Raw genomic sequence first — 25,490 nt, 5'->3', positions numbered from 1 at the left:
ATTGCTGCCCCTAGTTCACCATTTTCTGAAGCAGAATATAAAGAAATGAAGGGTGACTCAAGCACTACTGTGTGTGTGTGTGTGTGTAATGGTAGCTTATGTAAATGAACAGTAATGTACATATCTGGCAGAACAGGACAGCGGATTCACTGAGCTCTCTTGTATTACAGTAAATACTTTATCCTCAGTGAGCCTGAATTTAGGTTCTACATAGGGGGTGTGTGCGCTTGTGTGTGTGCGTGAAAGCATGTATGTGCACACAATGTGTGTTTTGCAAGTCTTATCTCTTTTAGTGGCATGCTGGAGGAATGTACAGATGAATGAAAATTGCCGGGTTACTCTGAATAGATACAGACATAAAAATCATTGTCATAAAAGAAATCCCCAGCCAATTGCACGTTTGTGTGATCTGAGACGTGATGTTCCCATGTGAAATCGCAGACGTCACTGCGGGCTGTCTGTTTATAAAGGTAGAATATGAATTGTATTTTCTCTGTTTGTATTAAATAATGCAACATTGCTCCATCTGGGATGCATGTGTTCATATAAATGGATTTGTTTGTGCGTGTTTGTGCGAGACTGAGTGTGTGTGTGTGTGTGTGTGTGTGTGTGTGTGTGTGTGTGTTGATGGAGCCTTTGTAACGAAACACCAGAGGTGTCAGAGGGACACAGTGGGGTGACGGAGGAAAGGATGGGGGCAGAGAGGAGGTGTTCCTGCATTGTTGTACTGCTGTTGAAACTGTCGCTCTGAGTTTGAGCCTTTCATACTCACGATTATTCTCGGGAATTTACAACAGGCCAGCAGGAAGAATTTAGAGTGTACTTTTCAGCAAGGAGCGGAGTGAGGGGGGTAGGGTGGGGAAAGGTAGAGGAGCTAGTGCACTCTTGCCACATGTTCTTCTTCTCTGTTTGCATGTGCGGCCCTTATGGGTCCATGGAACTCACCACGGTGGACAGCTGGGAGGTGAAGGGAGAGGAAGAAGAGGGAGAAGAAAAGGTCTCTTGGGTTTTGGACCCTGGCAAATGTGTATCGTCTGAATTCTTTGATCCAGCAAGCTTGCAGAATCAACTGTCATGTGAACATGAGCATCTCAATTTACTTGCATTATGAGAACTTGTTTATTCTGGACACAGTCATATAGTTCTGGAGTTGCTTTTACAAAATGAAAAAAGCACTAAAATCTGAGAATGTTTGGTTGAACAGATGTATTCTAAGACCCGAGTATGAAAAAAAGCCCCTTAATTATCTTTTTTGATAACTTGGGTTATGGACACATGTTCTGGCTTTGAAATCCAGTTATTACCATTGATCACATTTTACTTTGTAATGTAGCAAAGATGTTAAAATGTGAATTTTCTAAATTTTTTCCTTAACATCCACCATATGTCTCTTTTATCATTTCTCTGCCAGACACACACGGGGGAGAAGGAGAAGATCTGCCCATACTGCGGGCAAAAGTTCGCCAGCAACGGCACGCTAAGGGTCCACATCCGCAGCCATACAGGTCAGCGGCCCTCCGTGGTTCAGTGCTTTGTTAAATCGACTTTACAGCTGCTGCACCTGCATTGGAAGTTGCAGAGTAACATATCAGTTCAGATTAGTACAAACTGATTAATTTGCAGTGCTTTCATTTCACTGAACTTTGTTTCATTTACTTTATTTATGATTATATTAAAAAGGTTAGTTTTTAATATAATATATTAGTTGATTTAAAGTGTTTGGTTGGAAATTTGTTACCAACGTTATTCCTGAATTGGTTGGAAGAAGAGGCGAGCGCCTTAAAGCAGGACATCAGAGGCAAGTGTGTGCTTGTTCAGAACTCAAATGCTTAATCAACAGGCTGAAGTCATACGCAGGTTGACAGCTAGCATAGCAAGGAATCCAAGCGAAGAGCAGGCAAAAGGTTAAATCCAGAAATCAGGTGAAAGTCATACACATGCAGAATGAGATGAAACAGGGAACTGTGTGGGAAAAATACACAAGGAAAAAACTAGAATAAAAATCAAGAGAGGAAGGAAACCACAAGCAAATTCCTGTGAAGTACAAAGGCAGTCTGGTAGGGAGCAAATGCAAGCAGGAGAGTCCATAGAGTTTTGATTACTGGGCATACGTGATACCATTTGGGAAGAAGGTGGGAAATGTAACCTTGCAGAACTTGCTCCATAGAGTTGCATGTCCTGGGAGATCATATAAATGTGCTTTAAAGTCAGATTGTGAAAACAGAGTTCACACTGTAGCTGTTTATTATCTTCACATGCATGACTTGGTGTCAGGATTTCTGCAAATGAATCCATCTTCTAGGTCACTCGTATGTGAAGTAATTAAAAAAAGCAGAAAATAGCAAAAAAGCATTACATCATGCACATATTTTATGGTTTTACTTTCTGAGCGCAAAGTTAGATGAGAAGATCAAAACCACTCTCGTGTTTGTAGTTAAATGTGAAGCTACAACCAACAGCTGGGTAGCTAAGCTGAGCATACATAAACCCTGGAGTTAAGGACAAACAGCCTGGCACCGTCTCATGGTAACAAAATCCAACAATAAGCACCTGCAAAGTTCACCAACTGAACATGTTTTGTTTATGTTATCCATGTTCACAGCCAAGAATTAGTCTAGCACATACATTCTCATAAAACCACTACTTGTAGTTATTTTTGTGCACAATTAACAAATGACATGTCTTATAATCTGCTTGCTGTGGCTTTATATCGAATGCACCCACACGAGATAGATGTTGTCTCACAAACAGACCCGTTCCTCGTTTGTTCTTCGTAGTATCCGTAGATCCTGTAGATCCAAACGCTCCTGTCCTCCCACCTTCGCTCTGCACATGTTACATCTAAGCAGTGAGACGGAGTGCATTTTAACGTTAGAAAATGGCAACGCGTTGGAGCGCTGGTTGCGCTATCCTTTGCACCACCACAAATATAAAGCCCTGCATGTTCATTAAACTGCCTTAAACTGGAAAGCTACACATTCCTGTGCGTTTCCTTACCAACAGACTGGTGCAGAGACCTGGCACGGCCACACACACACTTCTTGGCTTCACTCCCTCTTCTTCTTTCTGTCTGTCTCTGGAAATCTTCTTTTCCTCACTCCAACTTAAACTTCATCCCCTGCTATTTTTTCTCAGCCGTGTCCTCTTATTGTTGTCTGTCTATTTGAGCCTTACCTGTAGTAAGCCTCTTAAACTCAGTAAATGCAGTTTTTTATGAAGCCTACCTAATGTAATCAATGTTTAAACCCATTAAAGCTTCATCTTCCTTGTAGCGTTAGCTCCTCAAATTAAAAATAATTTCAGGAATATTTGTGGAAGCCTGTTAGACTTTCTGTCCACCTGATGTATGTTTGAATTGCCATCCACAGACAAGCGTACCACGCTTTGTCAACAGCCCCCTTTGTATCTGTGTGTGCGTGCGCTGTGTTTGTGTGTTTGCGTACATGTGTATGTGCGAAGGACAAACCAACAGAAAGGGTGAATGTATACCAGTGTGGTCTGCAGCCCAGTCTGATCGTATTTATATAGAATAAACAAAAGAGAGGAATGCTGGGGGAGGGGTGGGAGCCTAGGGGACACCTAAAAGAAAGAAAGGAGGAAAGAGAGAAAAGACCACTCCAAGAAAGCATCTAGCCGGATGACCCTTGACCCCGACTAGCTGTAAATCTGTCCCCTCATTCTATAGGTTGGGTTTTTTGTTGTTGTTGTTGTTATTTGTTGTGTTTTTGGGCAAAAGGGAAAAAAATAAGCTCTGGTGAACAGCGTGAGTCGTTCCCTGAGCGACAACCCTAACAAGAATCATCTTGTTCTCACACAGTGAAGAGTGATTTCACACAGCTCATGTAGCTCATCTGTGAATATGTAGATAAAATGAGCCTGTTAGTGTAAGTACAGATCTCCACAACCGCTTTCTGTTCCATGGGTGATCTCCTAAGAAGGCCACTAGCTGAGTTAGATGCCTGTAAATCGGCAGCTCCCCTGGATGGAAGGCGGGAAAGCTTGATCTTGTTTGTCTTTCCTGCTTCACAGGAACAAGACAGCATTGATTATTTACCTGCTAAACACAGAGGACTTTGTAAGGATTCCTTGGAGGTTTCCGTCCCGTATCACTTTACCATCAAACACTACGGAGCATTATGAGAGAAACAGGCGAATAACGAGGATAGAAAAAGTGTGAAATGGATTAAAGGGAAAATTGAAAGAAAATCAACCTGAGAGCATAAAAATGTTTTGGAAGAGATGTAGCGCATATGTGACTTGGATTTAGTTTTAGTTTAATTTTGTTAGAACATCATGTTGGGCAAATTAGTTTTAGTGCCACAAAGACAGGCATCTTCTCACAGAGCACCCTTTATGAGATCACCCATAAAATGCGAGCTGTCAAAAAGCTGGATGAGGACGCTGTAGAAGTCTGTAGTCATGATGGATGTTTCTATCATTTTCTAAATTATTCTGTTTGGCCCTGTGATGGAGCGAATATGTTCTAATCCACATCACAGCTCAGTGAGAGCAGATTTTCCCACCACGTGTGCCATGAAGTGGTGAATAACCATAGTGGGGTCATGAAAATTATTTGTGCCAAGGGAAAATGTTGACAGAGCCCAGTGACTTGCTGTTATACTGACATCATAGGACATTTCAAGTTGGCAACGAGCAGTGTAAGCCCATGAGCTGCGTAACAACTAATTGGAGTGTCATTTTTAACCCTTTAAAAATGACACTCCGTCAGACAGTCAGACTTTTGACACGTGCACTGGTCTCCAGTGTACCATTCCTTTTTGACCATAAAGGAAATTGTGTTGTAAAATTAAGTTCATAATCACCCACATAACCAACTAATTACAAGCACATTTTTAATTAAATTTAACAAGAAGAAAGAAGACAACAAAACATGAGCTTTAAAGCTGACCTGACTTTTCCACATTTTCTGTCATACATAGTGTGTGCTCAGTAAAAATGGCCAGTTTTAAATAGTGATGTCAGCTTATGTGCAAAGGATCCCCTGTGAGCTAAAACACGAGCCTTCAGGTGCTCTAAATGCTTGCCGTTTTGCTCTATTTGATGTCAATTAGTGGGATTTTTGGGGTACATTTTAAACAGCGCCCCTGTGCTCAAGGTTCTGCGTAAGATTTTGGCTTGAATATGTACAAGATTTCAGAAGTTTCCATTCCCAATTAAGAGTGAGGAATGATGTTCTGCTTGCAGAAGCCATGCGATAGAGGTAGCCCATCCAAAGAAAGATGACCTAGGCTACGCCTAAACTAATCTGGATAAATTTGAAAAAGGTGTTTTCGTCTAAAAATGCACCACGTCCACACTATCGTTTTCAGTCGTTTCCGAAGAGTTTTTCCATCCACACTGAAACGACTGAAAACACTTACTTTCCCCGCGGATGCGTGAAACGTAAGATGATTCGACCTGCCTCATTTCGGTCTGGCGTTTATTTACTTTCCGGCTCTTTGAAATGTCACGGCAAAATGTCGAGGAAAAGCACGAAGTTTTTTAAATGGACTGACAATGAGGTGGAGTTGTTGCTGCGAGTAACACAAGAGTACAAAGTTGCAAAAGTGAGTGAGAATATAGACTGGCAAACGTACCAAATACACCGAAATTAACATTCCGTCTTCTTTGAAGAAAAGCTATGAGGAGCATGTACAACTGATATTAATCTTTAATAGGGCTGAGAAAAATGGGAAAAAACAAAACAACTGCCGTACAATGCCGTCCGCCATCTTAGTTGAATTGGTCACATGACTGTATCATATGACTAAAATGCGTCATCGTTTTTGAAAGCCTCCGTTTTTCACAATCCACACTGCAACACGAAAACAGCTTTCAAATGTATCCACTTTTTCAAAAAGCTCAGTTTTCCTTGACCAAAAACGCTGTTGTCACCCTTACAAATGCTGCAGCCAGTTTGTTATTTATCGCAGTTTCAATTATCTATCAGTGTAGGTGCCTAGAGATTCCCAGATTACATAGTTGGAAACATCCTGAGAATGTGAGGAGGAAAAAAAACTTGGAGCAAACATGGAATCATCTTGCTTCCTGTTTCATCTTTCTCTTTTCCTATACCACTGCTGATGCAGAGATCTTTATCTTAGTTACAGACATTATAGTTTTCACATGCAACAACTAATGTGGTGACCACAAACAAGGATTTAAAGGGTGGCTGCAGCACGCCAGGGAACAGCAGAAGATAAATAAGGATTAATTTGAACTGAAAATCATGTAAAACTACTCTTGTTGTTGGAGCTATAAGTGAGCACAATAAGTCCTGTTTAAATGAGATGGGATGCATCAACACCACTATGTGTCACCTAGCACGATTGGGTTAAAAGGAACACATTAGCCCTAAATACCCTTAGATTAATCAAGTACTGGAACAGAACAAGGTTAAGCACACAGAGAGACATTGGAGAGAAGATTACTCTAATCAGATTTCTAATTTAAGCATCATCTTGTACGGCTTAAAGAAAACAAATAGTCAAGTTATTTGTAAGAGAGGGATCTTTCTTAGAGCTCCTTTTCTTAAAAAAAAATATTTTCTGGTTGTGGTGTAGCTCGGTTCACAGAACTAAGAAAAGCATCAAACCACCATAGCTGTCTTCATCTTTGTAGTTTTAGCTTTAATTTGTGTCATCTGGTTGGATAAATTAGATCTAAATAGATTAAATCACTGCCAGGCTTTGTGTGCGCATCGTCTGGTTATATGCATTTGTGTATGTTTTAATAATCCACATTAAAAATATGAAAATGATTCGCTAAACAGAAGCTTGACTTTAGCCCCTCATGCTGATAATAGATATTAATTAAGGCTTAAGTGGCAAAACATCAATAACCATTACATTTTTTCAGCTTACTGTAGCTTTTCTACTGTATGACTTACATCTATTTCCACAATCTGGGAGCCAGTAATCTAGTCTGCTAACTTAGTCTCTGGGGACAACTTTTAGGTTTTTGATATCAGTGGTCAAAGCTTCCTGTTTGACCTGTTGTTATAAATGTTGCTGTATTGTTATATTTAAATCATTGCCAGATAATAACCAATCAGTGTGAGGTTACATTTTGACAATCACAGTCCCTCTTTTGCTCACCGCACATATTGTGCGTCTCCATGCAACTTAATCGTGATTGGTCAGTAGAACTCACACTACAGGCTACAAATAGATACTTTGTATTCACAGGCGTGTATCTGCTTATGGAGATTACTCTTTTCATTAAGCACATTTACATACAAATAACCTGTTAATGTCATCATGTTTAACAGCTTGATGAACCCTGCCACGCCGACAATTTGAAAAGCCTGAGATCTCAGCCATGCAGGCCACCAGATAATCATTAGTGCCAAACCCTGCATTCTAATATTAACAGGTTGTATACAGTAGATAATGTAAATAGAGCTCTCTGTATATGGTTTCCACAGATGTAGAGCAAGGGCCAGTAAATGCTAGCATTTACTCAGAGGCGTGCGCTGCAGTTGTGTGCTCTGTATAACGTTGGTAAATCATTGCCACCTGAGTTTTGTAACATTTGTATAATTACACAGATGGCCGTGCCAGAAAACTAATATTCAATGTGCTTTTTTTAAACACTGGGTTGCTGTAATAGAGATTTCCCCCTGGCACAAGATAAGAAAGGCTCTGTTCTTTGTACAAATAAGTTTCTCAGCGAGACCACAAATTATATTAGAAGCAATACACATAGTAGTACTATAATGTTTTAACTTATACTATCCATACTGCTGGCACAGCTTGGAGGTTACTAATTGTCTTGATCATGGTATCATTTTTTATAGTAATTATATGCAGCCCATATTTTGATCTTTTTAAAGCTACACGTTTCAGCTTGTAGCGGTCTCACGCCAGAACAGCTGCCCCTGAACTGACATCTGGCAGAACTCTGGAATCACTGAACCTATTTACGTACAGATGACTTTGTTTGTCTTGACTGTGGTCATGGTTACAATCTTGTAAAGCCAAATCACCATGTAGTGAATTATTGTTTGTCTCGATGATGAATAGTACGTCACTGTTGCATGGGTGTTGAGATGGTTAATTTGGATTGAGGGCTTGGTTTTGAGGTACGTCTGGATCAGATCTGCACCATCTGTGGCGAGGCTCGGGCACGGACTCGTCTCGATAGAGGTACCTTGGTATGGTACTTTGAGCGAATTGTTTGAGGAAGTGGTGAAAACTTTGCTATAATGGAAAGGTCAAGTGTAAAAGTTGTTGGACGTTCCTATGGCTCATCAAAGGCAATCTCTTATCATCTTTAACACACTGATATCACGTTACCTCCCTGGCCCCTGTCGGCATGTGGCACAGAGCGGAGAGAAGGACAGCGGAGGGCCACTGTCTCCCCCAAACTGGAGGAAGCCAGGAATTAATTTCTGATGGACAGCGCTAATGTCTTTCAGACTGGAGCCCCGAAGCTACAAAGCATTCTCCATAACACGAACGCCGTGCGGCAGGCAAAACGACAAAGCCGACCATCTGCTAACCAGATACACGGCCGTATGCGCACACATATACAACGCACGAGGGGTGCCAAACGGATCGATTAGCAGACAAGGAGTGTGAGGGCCACAGCAGGGGGCTGGGGGAGACACCCAGGGTCAAAGAGATGGTGTACTGTTTCAGCACATGCTAAATCAGTTACCATCTCCACACACATAAAGCCCTGGCTCAGTGCTGCAGCCACCCCTCATAATCCCCAAACAATCTGGCTCAATCTGGAGAATAAGTGGAGGGTTTCTAGTTACAGTAACACTCGGCAGAACAGACGCTGAATAATAGAGACCAATGTTCCAAAGTTACTGCTTTGGTTTCCAAGTAGCATTTGTTTATTTCCTGTTCCGCTAAGAGATTGAGGGGTTCTTGTTTTAGTCCAATCAGACTGAAACCCTGGAAAAGCCTTGACTGTTGAACAGAACTGATTTTGAGTAGGGTGTTTGAAGAGACCATATTTATTACTGACCTCTTTTTAAAATATTGGATACCATCAATTAATCTGTTTGTAGTTTCTTGATGAAACACACATGTTCAGAACCAAACAGTGTATAGGTTAAGTAGGTGAATTGGTATGCACTTGTAGCAACGCTCAGTGTTAGCAGGGTGTGGTTGTCTGTGCTGTATATTTGCTGACAATAGCCAGCTCCTGGGAGGGATGTGATCCAAGCTGCAGAGTACACTAGCACTCTGTGCTCTGGTGCTATTAGCACACTAATGCCTTCCCCAGGACTCCCCAAGGCTAGTGCTGGGCCTTAACCTGATACCACACATGCTACATAAGACATAGGGTTTGTCTGAAAACACATCTGGGATTCAGATTTTCCTGTTTGTCAACAAAAGGCCTCCTAGAGGCTGAAATTGCTCAGAAGGGGATTTTGGGACAGAATGCTGAGCTGCCCTCGTGCACATGTTTCAGTACGTGTAATCAGTTCACATATGTCACGTAAATCCTTTGCACACCAACCTGAGGTTACACGTTGTATTACTAGAGCGCTCTTCCTCATGCCTCTTTAAAGCTCTCTTGCGGATGGGTGGGTGGGGTTATGGTGTGTTTAGAGCCCAATTTGTATGTTTTGCACATGACAGCTGCTATAGCTTTAATGTTGAAAGATGCAGGCTTTGTAGGATGTGTTAAGAATAAAGCCCTCGACCTTCTGTTTTTGTAACTTAGTCTTTAGAAAATAATATAAAAAAATTGCAATACCTTGCCCAAGCTTTCATTGTTGAAACAGAGATGGACCTAATGCTAGAAACAGAAGCACAAAATCACCCCAACACAGTCCTGTTTATAGCGGTAGGATAATATTACTCGTCTATTCCCGAGATGGATTTTCTGATTTAATAAGCATCTCTGCATTTTGAATCCCACGGAAACACGGCTAATTAACCTTATTACTTAAAGGGGTAAAACATCTCCCCCATCAATAAAATTCCTTGCTTGCCTGTTCAACAATTATTCACTAAAGAGAGATTACTGTGAAGCTGATAAGAAATTAGATGCTTGTAGTGAAGAAATGAACAACAAATGTGTAGCTTTAGGTATCTGTTTTTGATAGCATTTCATTAAATAGTACTGTGAGCACTTGCGGGCAGAAATATATGTGTATATATATATATATATATATATATGAATTCAGCCAAGTTTCACATGGAGAAAAAAAATCCTGATCACTGTGATTTCCTGATGTATCTGTTTTCTAGACATAGGGGTGAATTTAATGTTTAGTTTGCAGAGTATGAATTAAATTAGGCAATAATGGAACCTGCATTTTTTGTTAGTTTTTGTACTGTATTATCCTGTCAGAATCTTTAATTTCAGCACAGTCCTATAGGTTACCTCATATCCCTTCTATAGATTAGAAATCCATTCTGTGACTCTTATCTGGCCCGTCGATCAGTGCAAGGTAAACAGATCCATGTGTCAGTGAACCGTTTGACTGACAGCTTGTCACTTTCTCTTTGTCATCAGCGGTGTGTGCTCAGATAGGATCTGCAGGAGGTTGGCTTGAATGTTTTTGATCCAACCAAGAGAAGCCACATTGCCTGTGATGTGCTCCTAAATGGTTGGCCAGTTGAAGCTAAGATAGCGAGCCAACACAAGCTTTAGCTCTGCAGTGGAAAGACAGTGTGCATCACAATGAATGAGAAGTTCTTCACCAGTAACCAGGTCAAATTTGTATTGGGGCAGGACAAAAACACAGTTTACTGAATAGGACAAAGGCAGCAGAATATATGAATAAGCAGGGGTAGTTTTAGACATCAAACCCAGCGTCGAGAAATAGTCAGAATGGGAAAAAGTGATTTAAATGATTTTAACCTCCTAGGACCTGGCATCGATCACCTCGATCACTGCAGGAGCCGTTGAGGCTGGCTGTAAAGTAGATTTACTACTTTACAAAATACTAAATTTTGCTCTACAACGGCCTGATATCCACTTACGAGGACATTTTACTGCCACTGTTCTATTGAAATTTCAAATGAATGTCCTCTTATGTGGATCTCATTTTTCTCAGAGACAAAAATCAGGTAAAAAAAAAAATCTGGAAATTCTTTGTTTTTACATTCATCAGGTCCCAAACAGCCCAAATAGCAAAGGGAATTTAAAAATGCATGCCATGTAAGAGTTGGGGTCTTAGGAGGTTAAACATGACATGGCTGTTTGGTGTCTGAGTATTTCAGAATCTGCTGATCTACTACAAATTTTACTGTAAATCATCTTTAGGGTTTACAGAGAATAGTCTAAAAAAGACTAAATCTCTGGGTGAAAATGCCTTCTTGATGTCAGAGGTCAGAGGAAGAATGGTTAGACTGCTTTTAGCTAATAGCCAGGCAACAGCAACTGAAATAACCACATGTTACAATCAAGGTATGCAGAAGAGCTTCAAATAAACAGCATATTTAACCTAGATGCACATGGGCTACAGCATGAGAAGACAACACCTGGTGCTACTCTACTCCTGTCAGCTAAAATCAATCACAAGTTAGGCAAATGAACCTGTCGATATCTGATGACTCCACTGTAGTTTTCACAGTTTCCAAAGCCATCCACTGGGCCAGATTAGTCACATGTTTGATGGTCCCAATTAAAGGCTGTACACAAAGTAGTTATTTTCATGCCATTTATTTGCATGTGCAAGAACTAACTGCACTAGTTCTTGCACTGATGGTACCTGTATCTCCCGACCTCTGTGCTGCTAGCGCTAGCCTTAAAGTGAGCAGCATACGTGTTCTTTCATATTTTCTTTGTGAGGTTCTTTACAAGTGATGCCTTACTGATATACGTACGAGTTTCAAAAACTGTTTACTCCTCTGTGATGCCATATCAAATTCATATACATATATGATGTATTATGGTGTTCCTTTCCTAGGTGAGCGCCCATATCAGTGTCCTTACTGTGACAAAGCATTTAGCAAGAACGATGGCCTGAAGATGCACATCCGCACACACACTCGTGTAAGTTTTTCCATTTCTTACTGAATTTTTCTTTCCTGTCTTTCCTAGTTTTGTATTGTTCGTTAATACTAACCAATGTACACGAAATGAAGCTGTTATACTCTTGGCTGTCACAGACAAAAGCTGACTGTTGTGGATGAATTATGGCGAAGCCCAAAGAGCGGTTTCCAGACCTTTACCTTGTTTGCGTGTATTGTTTTGCCTTTTGTAGTATTTTTATGACTAATTTATGGCTGGCACAAACAAAAGATGTCCTTCTTTATATGGGATCACACAGCATCTTTATTCCTAGTGTCCCATCCCACATTTTGAGACAATCCCCCCCCCCAATTTTCTCAAATGTGGGACATTCTACAGCACATGCACTTTTCTAAAGTCTGGCTTTTACCTATAAAGGGAAAGCTTTTTACCCCTCAGCTGTCACCCTGTTGGGCAAAAAACAACATAGAAGTTTTAAATTGATACCTTAGGTGTATCAGCTAAAAATGTTAGACATGTTTGAATCTCAATGAACTCAACTTTAAGGTCAGATACAAAGTTTCCTCAAAATCTTGTGAATGCAGCATCTCGAGAAGGAAGTGACCTTGAATTTGGAAGTTTATACTATAGGTGCATCTACTAGGAGGCTGAGGGGTACTACAGACTGCCAGTACTTTTATTATAGTCAGAAAGTTAGTCTGTCTAATGCCACCAAGGAAATGTCCAAATAACCAAAAAAGCTGTGCAGATTTTGTTGAATATCATGGAAACAACAAGTTATTTTTCAGTTTTACACAAGGGAAAGCACTGTGTGAGGAGACTCGGCATATGTGTGTCATAATTGGATAAAATTCTTAGATATGGCTCAAAAAAGGTGCATCAGTCTATGGATACTTTCAAACTGAAACCCAAAAGTGTTATTAAACAGAAAAGCAGCAATAATATATTTGGACTGTCTGGTAAAATGGACAATTTATTGGGTTTTTTAGGTTAGATATGAACATTTCAGACTCTTTCAGCCTTGTTGACGTGTCCAACTTTGTCCCACACAAACAGTGTTTGACGAACATTTTAGTTTGTAGGATCTGGTCACCCTAGATTGTGCAGTTTTATCAGCCTGTTATCAAGTAGTTGATATGTGTGCGTGTGAGTTGTACCTGCATAGTTGATGAATGCAGCTTGCTAACCAAGTTAGCTAGCGGTAAATGATAAATTAGCATTCTAGCCTATAAGGTAACTTAAGTCCAAAACAAAATAAAACCAACATGGCAGCAACCGAATGTTAATTCTGAGAAGCCACCATCTCTATGCCTACCTTTTATACCGTCTATATTTAGTGATACAGTGGAACCCCGACTTACGAATACCCCATTTAATGAAAAATTCAAGTTACGAAGGCACTTAACAGCAATATTTCTGCCCGTGTTACGGCAAAATGCCCACGTAACGAAATCCGCTGGCTCTGATTGGCTGAGCCCAGAATGCCCAGAATGCCTTCCGAATCATGTGACAACCCCTTGGCTTTCGTACTTGCGCTTCGCTGTTCCACTTGAACGAAGTATTGTTGTTGCAGTTAGCAATTAGCCTATAGCCTATCGTTCACTCAAAAGGAGCGATGGGTGCTTCGACTTACAAAAGACCCTCGGGAACGAATTAATTTTGTAAGTCGGGGTTCCACTGTAGTTTTGAAACAGTGGTCGTTTGTCTCAAAGTTGGCCAGAGAAAAATTTCCATGAAAAAGCTGCACTTGGTTGGCCTAGTTAGCACTTGCTGTATATTTTAGTGCTACATCCCAGAGCAAATCTTTTGCCCAACTTCAGAGTTGTGTGGCTCCACGTCCGGCCATCAGACACCTTAACATTCTTTCTTTGCTAGATTTTGGCTACGTTCACACTGCAGGTCTTAATGCTCAATTCCGATTTTTTGATCAAATCCGATTTTTTTTGTCTGCTTGTTCACACTACAAATAAAATGCGACAGCAAACGCTCTCTAGTGTGAACGCTCAAAGCGGCCCGCATGCGCAAAAGAAGACGTCACTCACAACGCGCTCTGTTTAGACCCAGAGCAAACAGTATTATTTAACTGATGGCCCTTAATATAAAGACTTTGGACTTTACGTTTCCCAATTTTTGCTTTAAGTTATTTTGTTATTTACATAATAATGTAAATAACCTAATAATTATCCTTATTGCTGTTTTAGAGAGGAGCGGTGCTTCAAAGGATAGTTGCAGATTTCTGTCAGAATCTGCAGATTATACAGTACAAATAAAATGTTCACGTTGTCTTCCCAACAGTTTCACTAACATCTACACGGGATGGCCAGGAAGCGTTCGCGATGTCTTCTCCGGCGCTGATAATTAGCGTCTGTCTTGTGTCAGTGACGTAAAAGACTGATTTAATGCGACATGACCATTCAAACAGCGGTCGCTTTCTAAAACATCGGATATGTATCGGATTCAGTACCGCATACGAAAGTGACCCAGATCGGATTTGAAAATATCGGATTTGTGCCGTTCACACTGTCACACCATGATCGGATATGAGTCGCATAGGATCAAAAAAATCGGATTTGATGCGCTTTCGCCTGCAGTGTGAACGTAGCCTTTGTCAGGCCATTGTCTGCTGCCAGTTAACGCATAATTACACCTCTGTCAGTGGTTCGCCATTCTCCAGAAGACATAATGAGTCTAGAGACTGTCTTTGCTTGTCTGTCTGTGAGGTTTTTTTAGGTTCACTGATATTATTAACAAGCCAACCAGGTGGCTGGTACTATTCTTTTTGACCTCAAAAAGTAAATAGATCAGCATATGTGATGTCTGCTTAATAGACATTTGACCTGCCATGCATAATTCAGACGGATTAGATAAAGGATGATAAGACAGTGAATAGGTGCAGACACAGAAAGAGTGAATGGGATGCCGGCTCTGTTCCACGGTTACCTTGAGCGCACACTTTGGGTTTTTCTTTTGTGTACCACTGTGTAAAGTGCAGCGTTTGTGTGAAGAATGAATTAACTCTCACACACCTTGCCTAATGCAAGATAGTGTGAGAACTCCGTGTCTAACATATGTGACTTTCCCAGTAAATTTAATTATAAGGCAATAACCACCAGTTTCATAATTTGTCCAGTAAGGCCTATGGATAAAAAGGCAGCAGTGGTGTAGTGAAGACAGGGGAGAGAATTGGAAAAATAATGCTTGCACTTTGCTTTGAACACATTCAGAGATTTTTTTTTTACTTCATTATAAACAGACACAGCTGTTTGAGGATGTAGAAAATTCATAACAAGCATTTGTTTTATGGTGTGAACATGTAATTGCAAAATGAGGCCATGTTTGGGATGGAGAAAAGAAAAGGTAGGCTTCCCTCTAAATGTCATGAGGTCATTTCCTGTGCTGGGACACGGCTCATTTTCCTGCGTCATTTCTCAACCCACTAAAGTTCTCTGCCAAAGCGACACTTTCCATGCGCTCTTTGTAACCATCTGGATGTGTGCGTTAGTGTCACTTTTGACGAATGAGACCTAATATGCGTTTCATCATAGACTTCCATCATCAGTTTATACAACTCTGACTGTGACAATCGAAGCCTGTCAGCATAGTTAATTTCAAAGATTTGTTCTTCTTTAATGCTGTCCAGAGCACATCGTTCTGTTACACTGTGCCGATAATGAAGGTAACCTGCCCAGGTTGCTGTGACTCCGTAAGAACATGCAGGTATGATTTTGTAGCGTGCAGCTGATTAAACTGACTGATGTTTTGTTCCCAGCGTCCCAGATCTGCCTTCGCTCACAGCGCTCGGAGAAATGGGCTGAACAGTTACACACAGCAGAGGCAGATGAAGTCACTGTTGAGAAAAATTAATGTCATTTGGCTGAAAGAGCTGCAGCTCACTGTTAATGTACAGATGATGTGAGATGGATGTGACTGGAGATTGTGTGATTTGTGTTTATACCGCAAACCACATCATCTGCAAACCAAAATGGAACACGTCTGATGACGATATTTTGGAAGTTAAAGGATTTTTAAAACAATTTTGATCTTCAATGAAAACTGATATGGCTGTTTGTTCTGTGGTTACAGAAACACTAGCCAGTCATCTTTCAGCCATATGGAATAGAATTTCCAATTCCCCAGTTTCCTATTTTCTAAATGCTAATGCTTTATATGTAAGTTTAATAAGACTAATGTGTCACACTAAGGTTTACTCATGAAATTAGCCCCTTTCACTTTTTCCCAAAAGGCAAAAGCTTTACCTGATTCATGCGTGAGTCTCAGAGGTGATCTATTATGCCTTTCTTTAGTTTCTGTTAATATGTATTGTGCCAGTGTGGATGCTCATACTAAACATGGCCAAGTTTCAAAAAGTGAGGTCTGTAAATGTACAGTTAATTAATGTGAGACAAGCTCTCGGTTTTAGACGGCTTTTTCTGGCTCTGTATGATGTTAAAGGAAAAAGGATAGCTCTAATTAATTTATTATTACTTAATAATAAATACATAGTAAATAATAATGCAACTAACATTATTGTTATAATATAATCTCATATTATTATCTTATAATATAAAGTGCCTCGAAGTACCTGCTGTTGTGATTAGGCGTTCTATACCGTATTTTCCGCACTGTAAGGCGCACTTAAAATCCTTTCATTTTCTCAAAAATCGACAGTGCGCTTTATAATCCGGTGAGCCTTATGTATGAATTCTGGTTGCCGATTTTATGTGGTACACAACACTCAAAAATCTGTCAAAAAATGTTTTGGTACGACTTTGGTAAGCTATGAAGCCGCACCACTTGATGGGTTGTCGGAGCATTACAGCTACCGTAGTCAGGAGCCTCGCGGAGTATGCTGTAAACGGACCAAACTTCAGTCAGGACAACAACTGAGATCATCCATACACAATACGAGGTTAGTCATTAATATACTGCAAGAACATGGGAATAGAGCAGCTGCGAGAGAATTCAACATTAATGAATCAATGGTACGGAAATGGAGGAAGCGAGAAGAATGAGTTGAGTAAAGTTTGACTTATCTGACTGTTTTGTTTCATTTAATTGCTTTATAATCCAGTGTGCCTTATGGTCTGAAAAATACAGTACATTAAAAAAATAGATAGAATTAAAAATGTATAAAATTAAATGGAGTTGAGTTAAAACTGTTTGTTTAAGATAGCGGGTGACCTGAGTGGGTGCATCAAGCTCAATTAGTCATTCATTCATACACGCATTCATCCATCCACTAACAGTGCCGGTCTCAACCTATCTCTCCTTGGACATCTCCTCCAGCTCATCCAGGAGCTACACTCAGGCACTCTCAAGCCAGCTAAGAGATATAATTTCTCCAGCGTGTCCTGGTTCTGAATTATTTATCTTTCGGATTCATCTTCCATTCAAAAGATAAATAAAGAATAACTTTAATAATTAATCATGCAAAGCTACTCTAGTAGAGATCAAGAAAAAGCTAGAGCTATGCTTGTCATTTTGATAATGTCACCACCTTTATAATTGAAACAATTTTAAGTTAAACCACAAAATGAACGATGTTGAATACATTCAGTTTCTCCTTGTTTTCTGGGCAACATCTTAATCAAGTCAGTTTTTGCACATTAACTCAAAGCTGACACTGCACCTTTGCAAATTTTTTGGACCGACTAATATTGATTAAAGCCATAATATCATAAAGACCTGGGTGAGATTTCTTGTTTTTGGCATTTCACTGTGAACCACAATAATGCAATCTTGTTGTGGTTCTAGACAAAAAAGGACAGCGCATGTTTGCACAAAAGAACACGGCACTCCATCCAGTATTTGTTAAGATATTCCGTTCTCGATCAAAGGAGAGGAAAAAAACAACCAAGCAGACAGACTGGCAGACTGACACAGCCTGGAGCCGTGCTGCTAGCATGTCTGAAAACCATTCAAACCTACAATGGGCTGTTTGTTGATATCTGGTTAGAGCCTGAAGCCTAATAGAGTACAACAACGTGCCGTTGGAATGCTGCTTTACAAATACCAGCTTTTCAAATGTCATGCGAGAAGATGTGCTCTGTCGGAGTAATTAAACGAGACTCCATCCTTGCATGTATAGATGTGCACATTTTTGGAGAGTGGTCAGATCCAGAAGAATGGCCAGGTCAGATGTCAAAGGGGGAACAGCTGCTGAACAGTGAAGGCCACCAGGTACAGATGTTCAATGTTACCGGGGTCGTAGTGATGCATTCTGGGTACACCACATCACCTAAGTCCATCCATGTGTTTCGGGACCTTTGAACACTGACCTTTTCAGTCTTTCATAGAAGAACCCTCCTCCCCTGATGGAAAAAGAAGTGAACTTGTTATGGCTGCAGGTTTAAGTGGAAATTTGCATCACACTGATCAAGACAGAGTTTGTTTCCTTGAGACGGCGGTCTCTCGCCCACACACACACACACACACACACACACACACAGACCCAGCTTTATCGTCCCTTTTATTCAGTCACATTCACACAAACTGTTGCATACTTAAAGCCGCTCATGCAGTGGACCTGATCTTTACCTCCTTTTGTGTCCTGTGTCATTGGGCGCTCCTTGCCCCGCCCACATGATAGTGCCTTTCCCAGGACCCTAACTTCCTGCATTCACCCTGTTCCCATGACAACTAAGCTTTAAATGGGTAGAGTCGCTGCTATCAGCCAGACTCGTCAAAAACAGCTTTCCAAAGAGTGACACTGGGAAACAGCTCCTCGCTATCTACATGCGTCTTACTTCTCTTCAAGTCTTTTAGGTGTCACCGCCGTTTCCCCTCGAAGTGGGGAGCACACGCCTACCGTTCGACTGTACATACACACACAGGCATACTTGGGAGATTTTTGTGAACACACCCACTGTGATATAGCAGCTTTGACTGACAGTGAGACAGGCCTCCGAAAGGCGTAGAGGAAATGTTCTTCGGTAAACCGATGAGGTGTGGAGACGCAGGAGTGATATTCTACAGCCCCAGAGTGCCAGTGCACTGATACGCGTTCAAAGAGATTTTCTCTCCTTTGTTTTCCTTTCTCTTTTGAGGAATCCATGTGTTTTTGATGGCCTCTATGGTGCTCATTTCCTCTCTACTGCAGGCACTGTACAATCTTTCATTTCATATCTTCATAAACGCACAGGGAGACCGCTGTGGTGTGAAGTGAGAAAACATCAGTGCGTGAAGGTGAATGTATGTGTTTCCACATCTTATTGTGTTTTCCACTGTGCTGTGCATGCCCGTTTGTACATATGTCTGTCATTACACTTTTCCCTCCAGATTTTGTCCATATGTGACCAAAGCTGGTGAATTATTGTTTAATGTATTTTTCTGCTGTACACTGACAGACAAAGTGCCCTCTTTAAATTTGTGCCTTTGTGTGTTTTTCACTGCAGGAGAAGCCGTATAAATGCAGCGAGTGCAACAAGGCCTTCAGTCAGAAACGAGGACTGGACGAGCACATGAGGACTCACACAGGAGAGAAGCCTTTTCAATGTGATGTGAGTGCGCAGCTCTGTGGAACACTGCAACTGCCTAAAATATACAAATTGACCCAATAAATTGACTCAGTAAATTAATTATAGCTATAAATGTGCCTAAAGAATTAAAAGAAAAATAAATTCAACTAATTATTCATCATTTATTTCAACTTTGTGTCTGTTGGTTGCCTGATGCGAGCATCACAACAGAAATGGAAAGGAAATTTACTCAAAAAGAAAATAAATGGGGGAGTTATTACAACATTTATTTTCCCAAAAAACAAGTTAAAGCAGAAATATCAATTTACGTCATATCTAATTCTTAATTTAATTACATTTTAAACAATTTATTGGTCTTTTTAAAAAAATTTTGGCGGTTTTGGTCCTCCGTACCATCAACCACTGTCTGTTCTTTCTTGTTTTGCTGGCATAGGGCCAGATGTGTGGAAGAGTTGGGGCTCACTTAGAGGCAGATAGCGATCTTTCTTCTTTAGAGGGGCCCAGTGGGCTGATTCACATAAACACATTTAGAGGATCAGAGGGAGAAATTACTCTCTGCTTATAATGCTGCAGGAGTAATAATTATTCTCAGAGATTGAGGAGAGAACACGCGACAGAATTTGTTTTTAGTGTTTGGAAAGATTTTCTCCCTGCTTTTGTTTTTGTCCAATTTTGTGTTTTCTGTTTTTCATTTATAAAGCCACAACTGTCCTGGAAGTTGAACTCGCCGAACTATGGTGCTGGCTAAACAATACAGGGGTCTGGGTTGCAGGACACCTTTAAACATTATTAACATTGCGATTGCTTTTTTATTCCCAAGCAACGGTTTACAGACTTTGAAAAGAAAGTTATTTTGTTGGAGCTTTTTCTGTTGATTTGACCTGGTCACAGAGACACTCATTCATGTAAGCCGCTTCTGCTAGTCATAACAGTCCAATCTGTACACACAGATGCTACACATATTTTTTTGGTTTAGTGTGACTAACACTTTCCAAGAACATCATTATCTCTCATGTCTATCGTGAATAAATATACATAAGTCTCTTTGAAATCACAGAAAAAGAGATGTTATTTAAAACTTGCCTAATAATTGTGAGGTTTTCAAGGGATTTCAGTATGAAAAGCAGTTACTGTTTCTTGTTTATTCGTCAGTACACAACAAACGGGAGCTGAAAATGCCTTTTTTCAAAATTAGGAATGTAACTCTGTAAGCGAAATCATGACACAAATCTTCACCGACTCATCAAGCAGGTCCATTTTCCCATGTGACAACTCCCTTAACTCCCTATTTTCTTTGCTTTCATTACCTTCACATTACCTTCACAATGGAGCCATCAATATGACATTGATGTATTAAAAAGTGCAACAACTTGGTACATAAATATAAACATACATAAAAGAGTAAGAGGATTAGGTGACAGAGACATATCAGTAGGATCATGTGACAGCCACGGCAGAGAAACAAAAGGGTTGCGTCACTGCTTCAGCAAGCGTCAGCAAATCATTCATCCATCCATCCACAGTTGTGGTCTGAAGTTTCCATACACTCATCACGAGCCTGAATGTCATGTTAATTTGGGGCTTTTAATGACTTCTTTGAACTGTGCTTTCTCCAGGGTGGAATGATTATACAGCATATATTTTTAATTACTAAAAAACAAATTTGAATTTATTGGGGATTTTAATTAATCCACACAGGGTCAAAAGTATAGATACAGACTGCAATATATACATACATCCCCCCTAATATTTGGTTAAATGCCCTTTAGCAAGACAGTTTTGTTAGCCATTAACAAACTTCTGGCAGAATTTTGGTTGGATATTTGTCCACTAAGTCATTTAAGCTGGCTGTATCCTGGGTGAATTTGGTGGTGGTCAGCGGCAGAGGCCTGTCTGACCCCCACCTGCCAAAAATGGCTACAGGGATATGAAATGAGAAACAGTAAGAATTAGTAACCTGTATTATATAATAAAGATAAACCATGGCATGTTTTCATGTTGCTTACACTAGTTTGCCATGTGGAGTTGATAATGCATATTTAAATCATTCTAGTCTTGTGAAATATGAATGTTTATTTCTTATGCAAATTTATTTTAGCCTAAAGTTCAACAAAAACATGGCCTGTTACAGTAGACCCTAAAAATGCTACCACTGGGCTCAAGTTGAAGCAAATATTGAGCAAACTTATGCTATGTATAAAGAAAATAAAACAACACAATCACAGGAAATACAGGAAAAAGCTCAACACTAAGAAATAAGGTGAGTGATCTAACTAAAAAGAGACACTGACTAAAACTGCTACAAAACCAAAACTATGATAATAATACGACTCGCATGGATTTTCCCTGTGCTGAAAGTCTTCAAGGCAAAAGCTCAGAAGATTTCAAACTGATGCAACTTCTGTTATCCCGTTTTTGTTGACTTTTGATGTGGACGCTGAAGTCACGCAGAGTACTTTAAGCTCGTAACTGTAGATTCCAAGCATGTCTTATTCAAACAAAGCTTAAAGCACCAGTCTGGATTCCTAAATTATCATTTGAGCTTTAACACGCCACTAATCCTCTATCCACAACATCGTTGAATTCTAAAACAGCATATGCGCCCATATTCACTGAGAATCATCTACAGTTGTCGTTTGAGGACACACAATCAGTATCCCATTCATCTCCGGTGAAGCATCACTGGAACGTGTCTCTCGGCAACATCAAGCGTTCATCTGGATCCTTTTTCCCAGCTTTGGAAGAAATAATTCAACATATAAACTATTAGAAATAATAGAAATAACATGTGGATTTTATTTTGGGGTGGATTTTGAGTCAGACAAAGAGATCACACAGTCCCAGGAACATTTTCCAGACGAGCTGGAGGGGTTCTGAATGCAGCGTCTGTCAAACCAGCATTAAAATGTTGTCGAAGCATCAAGCAACATCTGGGATACCATGAGAAGTGGAGGCCCCTCTCTCTCTCGCGCTCTCATCAGCTGCTGTCCTTCTTTCACTTTGCGAAATTGAAAATATTTTTCCTGACACAGCAGCAGATTTATAGATTGCCGGAGCAACATAAACGACAACGTGATAGCGCATCAATGAAAATGTGGAAGTCCACCTGATAAACTATTGGAATGGTATCATGTGATGGTTCTGCTGTTTTCATTCATAGCTTCTATATTTGCCGTTCACCCACAGATGTAAGCTGTCTGTGAGATTTTCTGAATGTAATTCATAGCGCTGACGTTCTTCGCAGATGGAGCGAGGAGGACACATGCTGCGATTCTCCAAGCTGTATGTTAAACTGCAGCTGAACGCCAGCCATTGGCGGATTATCCTGATTGATAGAGGGCCCTGAAGTCATTTGTACAGTGTAAAATGCCTCATTTAAGATGGATGTTAAGTTGCGTGCATCCCCCCTCCCCCTGCTACCAGTGTGGAGAAAAGAGACGTTTCTGTTGCCAAGTGCGTGTCCCATTTTTGTTGCACCGAGGCTCTACAGTGAGCAGATATTGCCAGATTTAAATAAAGTGTGTTTAAATAGTGTAATTATGACTCCTATAATCCTCTATTTGTTGTTTTCTGTAGGTCTGCGACCTTTCATTCAGCTTGAAGAAGATGCTCAGCAGGCACAAGCTGACGCACAACCCCAACCGACCGATGGCAGAGTGCCAGCTGTGCCACAAGAAGTTCACCAGGAACGACTACCTCAAAGTCCATATGGAGAATGTCCACGGGGAAACGGAGAGTTAGAGCCAATTAAGGAAGCACTGGCTAAAAACGAGATCTTATTCTTCAGATAAACTTAAGTCTTGTGCTCTAAGATGATATGCAGATAGAAAGATAGCAGAAATGTTGCTAATAATGATACATGCATGTAGGACATGGAAAAGATTAAGGCGAGTATTTCAAAATTGAAACATTGACTGTGTATTTGTACTTTCTTTCGGTCATACTGTTTCCATATTGTTTTTGGAGATCTGAACAAACAGAATCCCAGATATGTTTGATCTGCCTCCGGAGCCTCTGTGTCTGCTCCGGTCTTTCTGAACTCTAACCAGTGTTACTGTACATACTGCCACAACATGACCCATTCCACTGTTCTCTGAATACCTTACTGTACAGTTGTGGCCAGTTGCCAAATGATAAAGACAAGTTGTGACCAAAAACTTTTCTGTGCACTTTAGTTTTATCCGTACACTTTCTACATATTTTCCTGTTGGAGGCTAAACCCTTTTGTTCAGGAGGCAAAACAAAGCATGGGTCTCAAGGGCAGAAAAAAAAAGCCAGCCAAGTGACAAAAACTGCAGGCCTCGGCTAAAATTGTTTAGCTAAATGGAGCCACTAAACTAGATTCTGACCATATTTGTGGTGTTGGTGCTGTTTTGAGTATTTGAATGCATTTATCTGACAAATTTCACAGCCTGGTCTGTGGCAGAGAAGTGTATTTCACTTTTGGTGAGTAAAATCTAGTAGTTTATTAATTTATCGATATCCATAATCTATGGATTTGAATGTCAACTTAACACTTTAGTCTTTCACCCAAATATTGTCGTTTTTGGCTCCAAAAAATAACAAACTCTAGTAGCCATAATGGTGAATTACAGGCCTTAAAACAGGACAATGATTGGTGTCAAGATGTCCATGTCAGTTGTTTTTTATGCAGACTTTCTATTGAGCTTTATGGTTCCTATAGCAACACAGAGCACAGGCCAGAAGTCTTATTTAAATTAATAAACACAAAAAATTCATTCATTCACTTCATGTTTTACTGATTTAAATGGAAGATTATATGTAAAGATGAAAATACAAGGCACAGGTCCAAACATGTTCAGATGTACTGTACTTTTTAGAAGCATGCTATAGCATTATGAGTTCTGAAAATGCCTAGAAAATCTGAAATAGGTCCTAAATAGTTTTTACACGAAAGCTGTAAACATATTGCTATTGCATCTTTCTTGAAATCTGTTTTTGGATGAATGTGTTGTGTGTGACCTTCATCTTTACCTTGAGGAATGGGTTGAGCAGTTCCTTCTTTTCCCACACCTTGTTGTATGAAAACCAGCGGTGCTTAAAGCCTGTTAGCATACCTGTGTCACAGATTCTGGACAAATGTTTCCCAAATCTGGGGAAAATAAAAAATGCAAAGTACTGTTTCTGTTGATTCTGGTAATGATTTGTAGAGTATGGTTTCATATAAATGTCCCAAGGGTTTTGTGCCTTAAAATATGTGTTTACATTGTTCTTTTTTAAATCATTGTTCAAACCAGAACTTCATGCATTTCAATAAAAGTGCACTTCTTTTCTGTTTTTTCCATCTACTTCCATTTGCTCCTTCAAATACTCCCCATTTGATTAATGCCCATTTTCCAGCAGTTTATTCTGAGACTGTGAATTGTCACTTCACACCTTTGTATTTTAAAATGTATAAAACCTCATCACCTATGAAACATCCATTTCCTCTACTCTTTGTAATTATGTGTTTGTAGATTGTTGACATTAAGGTGGGGGTGGGTACAAGGAAAAAGAGGCTTTGAGAGTTGATTAAAAGTGTTCAGTTCTCGTTGTTAATCTATCCCCTATTCTTAGGTTGGCAATCTGCTGGGAGTGAAGGCTAATTAAGGCTTTTTTTTCCCTTTCTGAAGCCACAGTCACCACTTGCCTGATCTGTAAAACCACACACTAAAGAGTGCCTCTGATGGTTTCTCTCTGTGGATGTAGGGACTCTTTCTCACATCTGTCCTTGTGCAGAGGCTATCTGGTATCCCAGGATATGACTGTGAGAATCGTACTGAAGTGGGAGAGCTGTGTGTGTTATTCAAACTTGGTAAATCTTGCCACATGTGCCTTTGGCTTCCTGAAATCATACAAATGTTGCAGTATGCTGCAGTAAACTTCACATTTTAGCTCGTGTGCATTTTTTTTTAAAACTATTAACTAATTCCAGGTATTTGTGTTTAGTTACATTTTAGCTCCCCTGCACATAAATATAAACTTGCAGGATGTCTCTGAGCTCCTGACATGCTTCGAGTGGAGCATGGTTAGTGAGGATTCTCAGATCACATGTGGCCGGGTTAA

The 25,490-nt window shown here is 40.2% G+C and overlaps 1 protein-coding gene across 2 annotated transcripts in view; it reads left to right on the top strand.

The window, feature by feature from the left end:
- prdm5 (PR domain containing 5) overlaps positions 1-24,564 on the top strand; it is a 43,247-nt gene extending 18,683 nt beyond the window's left edge. The window contains exons 13-16 of one of the 2 annotated variants that reach the window (XM_040040283.1): positions 1,412-1,505; positions 11,882-11,967; positions 19,341-19,445; positions 23,001-24,564. In XM_040040283.1, coding sequence (XP_039896217.1) covers positions 1,412-1,505; positions 11,882-11,967; positions 19,341-19,445; positions 23,001-23,165 — 450 coding nt within the window. In that variant the 3' untranslated portion in view covers positions 23,166-24,564. The remainder of the gene's footprint in view (positions 1-1,411; positions 1,506-11,881; positions 11,968-19,340; positions 19,446-23,000) is intronic. The other variant, XR_005697056.1, reaches the window with a different exon arrangement.
- The last annotated feature ends 926 nt before the right edge of the window (positions 24,565-25,490 follow it).

The sequence above is a fragment of the Simochromis diagramma genome, unplaced genomic scaffold (assembly GCF_900408965.1).
Source record: "Simochromis diagramma unplaced genomic scaffold, fSimDia1.1 OVJJ01000026.1, whole genome shotgun sequence".
Taxonomy (NCBI): Eukaryota; Metazoa; Chordata; class Actinopteri; order Cichliformes; family Cichlidae; genus Simochromis; species Simochromis diagramma.
This window is presented reverse-complemented; position numbering and strand designations above follow the sequence as displayed.